General features: G+C 41.3%; 1 protein-coding gene across 1 annotated transcript; it reads right to left on the bottom strand.

The window, feature by feature from the left end:
- Positions 1-4671: 4671 nt before the first annotated feature.
- On the bottom strand, positions 4672-5580 carry LOC133055146 (olfactory receptor 4C3D). Its single transcript, XM_061140602.1, has one exon. It carries the CDS (start codon positions 5578-5580, stop codon positions 4672-4674), a length of 909 nt encoding a protein of 302 aa, XP_060996585.1.
- Positions 5581-10112: the final 4532 nt, after the last annotated feature.

The following is a 10112-nucleotide window of genomic DNA, read 5'->3' as shown; positions in this document are numbered from 1 at the left end:
ATATAACAGGAAATTTACCATTTTAAGTGCACAGCTCAGTGACATTTAATACATTTATTAATACATTGTCATGTAAACATCTTCATAAGTTTTTCATCTTCTCAGATTGAAACTCCACATCTATTAAATAATTGCTTCTCATTCCTGCCTTCTTCCAGCCCCTAGAAACCATAATTTTGCTCTCTTTGTCTCTAAGAGTTTTATTATTTTATACAATTAAATAAATTGAATTATGCAGTATTTGTCCTTCTATCACTGACTTATGTTACTTATAATAATGACCTGAGTGTGCATCCATGTTGCTACAAATGGCAGGATTTCCTTCTTTTTAAAGTCTGAATAATTTTCCACATAAGTATACACCACATTAGAAAATCCATTCATCCACTGATGGAAATTTAGGTTGTTTCCACATCCTAGGTGTTGTGAATAATGCTGATAGTGAAAAGTGAAAGTTGTTCAGTCATGTCTGACTCTTTGCCACCCCATGGACTATACAGTAAATGGAATTCTCCAGGTAAGAATACTGGAGTGGGCAGCCTTTCCCTTCTCCAGGGGATCTTCCCAATCCAGGGACTGAACCCAGGTCTCCCACATTGCAGGGGGATTCTTTACCAGCTGAGCCACCAGGGAAGCCCAAGAATACTGGAGTGGGTAGCCTATCCCTTCTCCAGCGGGTCTTCCCGACCCAGGAATTGAACTGGGGTCTCCTACATTGCAGGTGCATTCTTTACCAACGGAGCTACAAGGGAGCCCAAAAGTGAAAGTGAAAGTCGCTCAGTCTGTCCAACTCTTTACGACCCCATGGACTATACAGTCCCTGGAATTTTCCAGGCCAGATTACTGGAGTGGGCAGCCTTTCCTTTCTCCAGGGGATCTTCCCAACCCAGAGAATGAACAATGCTGAAATGAACTTAATAGTGCAAATACTTCCTTGAAATCCTAATTTAAATTGTTTTGAATAAATACCCAGAAGTGGGATTACAGGACATACAGTACTTATAACTTTGATTTTTTGAGGAAACCCCCTCTTGTTTTCCAAAGGGTCTGTACCAATTTATACTCCCATTGACAGCAAAACAAAAGTCCCCATTTTTCCAAATCCTTGCCAACCTTTTGTTTTGTATAATGGATGTTCTAACAGTGAGGGGATATCTCAGTGTGGTTTGGATTTGCATTTCCCTGATGATTAATGTTGTTGAACATTTTTTCATATACTTGTTATTCATATGTATGTCTCCTTTGTAGAAATACATATTCAAGTCCTTTGCCCATTTAAAAAATTAAGCTATTTCTGAGCATGTGAACACTAGGTTAAAGTGAAAGTGAAATCACTCAGTTGTGTCTGACTCTTTGCAATCCCATGGACTGCAGCCTACCATGCTTTTCCGTCCATGGGATTTTCCAGGTAAGAATACTGGAGTAGGTTGCCATTTCCTTCTCCAGGGGATCTTCCCAACCCAGGGATTGAACCTGGGTCTCCTGCATCGCAGGCAGATGCTGTACCCTCTGAGTCACCAGGGAAGCTCTTTAGGTACTAGATACCTAAGTTATTACATGAAAATAATAATTTAATTACCTAAAATTTAATTTAATTGTTTCTACCGAGTTGGAACATTTGGCAGACATTGATTTTTCTAGTTCAACCTGAGTACATCTCTGACAATTTTCAGCAGGCTTCCACATAGATACAATGGCCCTTGAGTAACCCATGAATAGGATTTCCTGAAATCTCTGTATGTATAGTCCATACTTTTTTAGTTAAATCTTTCTTCTGCTATGCAATGAGGTTTTCTACATTTTCTGTTATGTTTCCAATAGTAACACAAATTAATGTAAAGTGAACCATGAAATTCCAGATGTTCAAGCTGATTTTAGAAAAGACAGAGGAACCAGAGATCAAATTGCCAACTTCCGCTGGATCATCGAAAAAGCAAGAGAGTTCCAGAAAAACATCTATTTCTGCTTTATTGACTATGCCAAAGCCTTTAACTGTGTGGGTCACAATACACTGTGGAAAATTCTGAAAGAGATGGGAATACCACACCACCTGACCTGCCTCTTAAGAAACCTACATGCAGGTCAGGAAGCAACAGTTAGAACTGGACATGGAACAACAGACTGGTTCCAAATAGGAAAAGGAGTAAGTGCATCAAGGCTGTATATTGTCACCCTGCTTGTTTAACTTATATGCAGAGTACATTGTGAGAAATGCTGGGCTGGAGGAAGCACAGGCTGGAATCAAGATTGCCAGGAGAAATATCAATAATCTCAGATATGCAGATGACACCACCCTATGGCAGAAAGTGAAGAGGAACTAAAAAGCCTCTTGATGAAAGTGAAAGAGGAGAGTGAAAAACTTGGCTTAAAGCTCAACATTCAGAAAACTAAGATCATGGCATCTGGTCCCATCACCTCATGAGAAATAGATGGGGAAACAATGGAAACAGCATCAGACTTTATTTTGGGGGGCCCCAAAATCACTGCAGATGGTAATTGCAGCCATGAAATTAAAAGACGCTTACTCCTTGGAAAGAAAGTTATGACCAACCTAGATAGCATATTAAAAAGCAGAGACACTACTTTGCCAACAAAGGTCCATGTAGTCAAGGCTATGGTTTTTCCAGTGGTCATGTATGGATGTGAGAGTTGGACTGTGAAGAAAGTTTAGTGCCGAAGAATTTATGTTTCTGAACTGTGGAGTTGGAGAACACTCTTGAGAGTCCCTTGGACTGCAAGGAGATCCAACCAGTCCATCCTAAAGGAGATCAGTCCTGGGTGTTCATTGGAAGGACTGACGCTGGAGCTGAAACTCCAGTACTTTGGCCACCTGATGAGAAGAGCTGACTCATTGGAAAAGACCCTGATGCTGGGAGGGATTGGGGGCAGGAGGAGAAGGGGATGACAAAGGATGAGATGGCTGGATGGCATCACTGACTCAACAGACATGAGTTTGGGTAAACTCCAGGAGTTGGTGATGGACAGGGAGGCCTGGCGTGCTGTGATTCATGGGGTCGCAAAGAGTCGGACACGACTGAGCGACTGAGCTGAGCTGAACTGAAGCTGAGTGGAATGGGGAGACACTGACTGGGCTGTAGCTGGAGACTTGCCCAACTTCTCTTTTATCCCCACTTGCTCGTTTACCCCCACTTCTGCCAGTGCCGTAGACAGTATCATGCCTAAGAAGTTAAATTACTCTTTCCCCTTGCTTTGCACATTATATATACTTCTGGGTTTTGCTCTCCTTCAACTTGGAGAAATCCTAGTTAAAGTCTACCCATCCTTCTACAGTCTAAAGGGATGAATCAATGTTTAAAAAAAAAAAAAGTTTTGTGACAGTCAGTGAAAGATTCTATTAAATGACTATCTGCCTATTTACTTAAGGGAAGAAGGAAGAACTGATGCCCTGTCTTAAGCAATGTCCTTGTAAATTAGAATCTCATCTGGTAAAATATTCTTACCTACCCTTTATTCTCCTTATACTCAGGAAATGCCTGTGTTTATCCAAGTTTTGATAAAATAGAAACTGTCCCACCCACCAGCAGTCTACTATTTTCCTGGAAATATGAGTCTCCTTAAAGTAGCTAAATATCTCAACCTGCTGAGAATCTGATGATCAGTATGATAAGATGGCTGGATGACATCACCAACTTGGACATGAATTTGAGCAAAGTCCAGGAGCTGGTATGGGAACTCCCAGAGAAGCCTGGCATGCTGCAGTCTGTGGGGTCGCAAAGAGTTGGACACGACTGAGCAATTGAACTAAGCTGAATGATAAGACATGGGGCCTCTCTGGTGGCTTAGTGGTAACAAACCTGCCTGCCAATGCTAGAGATTTAAGAGACACAGGTTCAATCCCTGGGTGGGGAAGATCCCCTGAAGGAGGAAATGGCACCCCACTCCAATACTTTCTCCTGGATAATCCCATGAAAGAGGAGCTTGGCTGGCTACAGGCCATAGCGTTGCAACAGTCAGACATGACTGAGTGTCTGAGCGGTGGAGCAGGGTGTGCCAATACCAGATCAATGCTTGATAAACCATACATCATGTAGGGGTGTTTGTGTGTGCAGGTGCAAGTGTGTGTGGTCACAGGTGCACACTGGACATTTGTTTCAGAATGTCACCCCACATTACAGTTAGCATACAACCATGCTTATGTTTTAGTGTATAAACCCATTCTATACACTTCCATGACTTTAGTTCAATCTTAACTGTAGTCCCTGTATTCTCAAAGTCTCATCAAACTACAGATTCTTTCTGATATCACTGTCAGTATAAATCAGGTGCAGGTGAATCATCAATAACTGTTGTGATCAGTACTCTGATGCGGAAAGTTGGAGGACCAGGTTAGTAACATTTCAAATAGGTGATTTTGCTCATGACTGAGGAAGGCTCCATCTCAAACACAAGTTGGGAAGAGAAATGTGGTGCTTCCATGCTCTTCGGTTTAGGACAAACTTAAGAATTAAAAACATGAAGGGGCATATACTTGCTTGCATGGTCAACAACGTAGGATATGGATATATCAGGCATAATTTCAAACATTCAAATCAGCTTTATTCTGAAATTTTTTGATGATTTCTCAGTTTTCATGATGACAATAAGAATTCTTCTCTGAGAGTGACTGGTCATTTCTTCCCCTGGGTTCTTGTATCCTCCATCCACAATTGCTCATTTTTTCCAGAGCTTTTTCAGGGCATTTTTCACCTCTGCATTTCTCAGGGTATAAATCAGGGGGTTGAACATGGGGGTCAAAATACAGTAAAACACGGCCACTATTTTGTCGATGGACAAAGTAGATGACGGCCGCATGTAAATAAATATACAGGGCACGAAGAACAAGGCAACAACCGTGAAGTGGGCCCCGCAGGTGGAGAGGGCTCTGCGCCTCCCCTCTGCACTGTGGGACCTCAAGGAGCGCAGGATGACGAGGTAGGAGGCAGCCAGCAGGAGGAAGTTCAGCAGGCAGATCACGCCGCTGTTGGCCACCACCAGCAGGCCGATGACAGAGGTGTCCGTGCAGGCAAGTTCCAGCAAGGGATACAAGTCACAGACAAAGTGATTGATCACGTGAGGCCCGCAGAAGGGCAACTGCAGGACCAGCAGGAGCTGAGCCAGGGAATGCAGGAAGCCCCCCAGCCAAGCCAGCCCCACCAGCAGGGCACAGAGATGCCGGGTCATGACGGCCGTGTAGTGCAGGGGCTTGCAGATGGCCACGTAGCGGTCATAGGCCATCACTGTGAGCAGGATGATCTCAGTCCCTCCCAGTAAATGAGCTACAAAGAATTGAGCCAGGCAGCCCTCAAAAGTGAAGGCTCTCCCCTCATACAAGGAGTCAGCAATGAGTTTGGGAGTCATACACGAGGAATAGCAAGTATCAATAAAGGACAAACACGAGAGGAAAAAGTACATAGGTGAGCCCAAGGTGGGGCTGAAGACAATGGTGATCATGATAAGTAGGTTGCCTCCAACAGAGACCAGATAGACAATCAAAAAGAACACAAACAAGACCCTCTGCACCTTGGGGTTTTGTGAGAGTCCCAGCATGAAAAACTCCGTGACATTTCTTGGACTATCCATGAATCGTGAGCTGCCACAGGAACTTGGGTGAAAAGAGGTTTACCAAGAAAAAATTATTACTACCTCTTATAAGACATTTCAAAAATTAAAAAATGGGGGAATTCAATGTGCAATACAATTAAACCAAATCCTGAATCCCAAAGCAAAAACATACATATTATTTTCTGCACTTCAAATCAGTAATTTTCCCAAAGTACAAAGCTAAATCACAGACAAAACTCCGCAAAATATTACATCTCTTGCTTTGTAACCATTAAGAATAAATTCTCATTTTTTTAGATTGATATCTTCAAGGAGTCTTTTATAATAAAAATTTTATATATACATATATAAGTTCATTAAAAATACCCAGTTATGGGAAAATAATTTTCCTAAATATTTTTCATAGCCACACTTCCAACTCCCAATTGTACTGTTCAATGCACCTAATTATCTTCTATATTTCCTCCACCATCTGCTATCACCATGGAAATCATCGTTGACTTTTCCCTTTACTAGTTTCATCTTATAATACCAAAATGAATCACTGCAGCTTTTCAGATCTTATTCCTTAACCTTCATCCATTCATCCATTCTTTTATTCATTCATTTATTTATTCCAGAAACATTTTTGAGGACCTACCACACTGTGGGTTTCCCTGGTGGCTCAGTCAGTAACGAATCTGCCTGCAGTGAGGGAGACCCAGGTTAGATCCCTGGGTTGGGAAGATTCCCTGGAGAAGGGAATGGCTGCCCACTCCAGTATTCTTGCCTGGAGAATCCATGGACATAACATCCTGGCAGGTTCTCAAAGGGTCAAACACAACTGAGTAACAAACGCTTTCACTTCACTTTCACCAGACCCAACCACAGTTCTCAGCACTAGATTTAGACTAATTAGCAAAGTAAGTTGATGGCTGCGATAATAACATCATAGCTGGTGTCTCCGTCATCTTCCTCACCCAGACACCTGCTCAGTGGTCCACACTTCAGTCACAATAATATCTATAAAACTAATCATTCAATCATATCATTATCCAGTTTAAAATTCTTCAAAGACTCCTCTTTATATTCAAGATAAAATCTAAGTATTTTAGTCTCATTACAAGTCCCTGGACCCTGCAAACCCATCCATGGTGTTCTTCAGCTCCCCTCCCTGTTCACTAGTGTGGACTACCCTAAATTTCTGACCAAGTCATGCTCATTCACACCTCATTGCCTTCCACGTGTTACTCCATCACCCAACCTACTGCCCCATCCTACATACCCATTCCCAATTCTACTTACTGACTCTTAAACATCCTTCAAAATTTCCACAAGGAAAATGATCTCTCCCCTCACCTTAGTCTAGAGATTATCAGAATTTCCACTGTGCACCTATATCACCTCCATCCTGGACTTTTGCACACTAAGTTATATTGGTCTTCCTCCACCCTCCCACCCTACATTAGGAGTAGCTCGGAAGCAGGAATTTTTTGTGCTTGGTATCATTGCCAGACATGAAGCAGTGTTCAATGAATGTCTGTTGAATGAATAAAAATCTAAAACCAAAAAATATAGGAAACTTACAATACCTGGATCTAAGAAGGTTGATAGCTTCTTATTAGAATTTTTATTAACTTCTAACATGGCAGGGTGATAGAACCAATATAATTCTTGACAGGTCATCTGGTCTGTATTTCTGCATCATCTGGTCTTTCTTCCACCTGCTTTGATGATATGTGTGTTAAATGCCTAAATAGGACTTTTAAAAGTTTTTGCTGAGAGGGGGAAAAAAATGCAGTGAGAAAGTATCTGTGATTTCATAATCTCTTTTTTGACTTGGAAATCTCCCACAATCCTGAGTGACCCAGGTTCAAAAACTGGATAAGAGATTTCATCTATTTATGGGCTACAGTGGAGTTCTTAAATCTTCACTTGCTATTTTTTTCTGCTTAAAAACCCATTAAGAGTGTTTGTGACAATTTGACAGATGCATCTTTGGTTTTGACCTTGACATACTAAGTAAGCAGCCCAAGTCACAGAAGCTAGGTTGTGGGATACCCTCGCCCTATACCCCCTCCTACACCATAAAGGGTCCTCCAGAGCCCATAATACAAAGCCCACAGAGCGGACAGAGAAACAGAAAAAAGACAAAGATGCTCGCTCTGGTTTTTGCCAAGGTTGTGTATCAGCAAATCTTCTAAGGAAAAAGTGGGGGGAGTAATTACAAAAATAAATCAGGATGATTAGACAAAGTCTAGAAAACACTTAAAGGAGATTAAAATATAACTCTTAGTACTGTCATCCAAAAGGAAAATTCTCAATTTTCTAGTGCATTCTCCTTCCACTTTCTTCTATATATGGATTTTTGTTCACTTCTCACTTAAACTTTTTAAATCATACCATATATTTAACATATAATCTTGATTTATATTATAATTTAAACATTTCCCATATCATTGTAAACTCTTCCAACATTATTTTAACAATTGCATACTATTGTTTCAAGTGGATGTATCTGATAATAAGTCATTGTCTCTAATAGTACAAAAACTTCAACATGCATTCATTTATTTCTGGGTCCCGAGGATAATTTCTCAAATGAATATACAATGTGAAAGTGTGAACGTGTTAGTCACTCAGTCATGTCCCCCCAACTCTTTGCAACCCCATGGACTGTACCCAGCCAGCCTCCTCTGTCCATGGAATTCTCCAGGTAAGAATACTGGAGTGGGTTGCCATTCCCTTCTCCAGAGGATCTTCCTGGCCCAGGGATGGAACCTGCATTTCCTACGTTGCAGGCGGATTCCTTACCATCTGAGCTATCAGGGAAGCCCCAAATATACAATAGAACATTACAGATATTATAAAGATGTTTGATATCTCTAACCGAAAGAGTACTAGTACTCCCAATTTACACAGCTATCAACAAAATTTTTTTTATAATTAATTCTAATTATCTAATTAATAATCTAATTCTTAGATTATTTCTTTCTTTCACCCAGGCCAGTAATGGATATCACAATTTTTTTTTTTTTTTTTTTTTTTTTTGCTAAATTTTATCTTTTTTTTTTTCTTTTTGACCACTGCTGATGGTAAACAACTTCCTGTGTTTTTCTATCCAATGTATTCTCTCTTTGGAAACTGTTGAAACTGTAAAGAGCAATTCGGAGTGAACTGAGAAGTAACTTGGGAGAAGGCAATGGCACCCCACTCCAGTTCTCTTGCCTGGAAAATTTCATGGATGGAGGAGCCTGATAGGCTGCAGTTCATGGGTCTCGAAGAGTCAGACACAACTGAACAACTTCACTTTCACTTTCCACTTTCACTCATTGGAGAAGGGCATGGAAACCCACTCCAGAGTTCTTGCCTGGAGAATCCCAGGGATGGGGGAGCCTGGTGGGCTGCCATCTATGGGGTCGCACAGAGTTGGACACGACCGAAGCGACTGAGCAGCAGCATCAGAGAAGTAACTTAGTAGATGATTGATGTTTCCCAATCTTAGCCTCTTAGGTAAAAGCTCTTAAAATTTCTTCCCAAGCCAGTTTTGGAATTGGTTGAGGAAATTTTATGTCCATATAATTGGCCTATTTGAATATATAACTCAGCATTTTGTTATGCACCATATCGTTTCATCATTACAATGAGACTGAAAAGCAAATATTATTTTCTCCTTCATAGATGATGAAATTAAATATCAGTAAAATCTCTTCTCATAGAATTTGACCACAGCTGTATCTAATGTCAAATTCACTTTCATTGCATCATTCTATTAGGTTAGAAAACAGCCTGAGTTTCATAATTCTTTCTTTCCTAAGCAGCGCTACTTGCTGTGAATAGTGCCTGACTGAGTGACTGAGTCGGGAGGTCTGGGCTCTGGTCCTAACTCATTCAAGAGGTAACTGTGAGACTTCTGGAAATTCACTGCACCTTCCTGAGCCTTAATATTCTCACTTGTAAAGTGACGGAAACTGAAGGTAAAGAAAGTGTTATCAAGACATAGAGAACAAACACACAGACATAAAGGGGATAAAGGGGGGATGGGATAAACTGGGAGATTGGAACTGACATGTATGCACTGCTGTGTGTAAAATATATAACTAATGACAACCTACTGTATAGCACGGGAGTGGGGGAGGTACAATTAGTTTGTAGGCCATATATTAAGTTAACCTTAAAAATGCATTCCAATATACATTGAGTGCAGACAAATACTGTTTGATTCCACATATATGAGATGCCTAGGCTTCCCTGGTGACTCAGATGGTAAAGAATCTTCCTGCAACGGGGGAGACCCAGGTTCGATCCTGGGTTGGGAAGATCCCCTGGGGAAGGGAATTGTAACCCACTCCAGTATTCTTGCCTGGGAAATCCCATGGACAGAGGAAGGAGTCTGGCAGGCTACAGTCCATGGGGTGCAAAGAACTGAACACAACTGAGTGACTCACAGACACACATGTGAGATGCCTAAGACAGTCAGGTGTAGAGAGTCAGAAAGTACATTGGCAGATGCCAGGGGTCGGGGGCAGGAGGAGGAGGAGGAAAGGGGAGCTGGTGTTTAACCAACACAG

This window comes from Dama dama, chromosome 1, assembly GCF_033118175.1.
Source record: "Dama dama isolate Ldn47 chromosome 1, ASM3311817v1, whole genome shotgun sequence".
Taxonomy (NCBI): Eukaryota; Metazoa; Chordata; class Mammalia; order Artiodactyla; family Cervidae; genus Dama; species Dama dama.
This window is presented reverse-complemented; position numbering and strand designations above follow the sequence as displayed.

Bases quoted from the DNA above. Each gene is read 5' to 3' on its own strand.
- LOC133055146 (XM_061140602.1), bottom strand. From the start codon at position 5,580: ATGGATAGTCCAAGAAATGTCACGGAGTTTTTCATGCTGGGACTCTCA.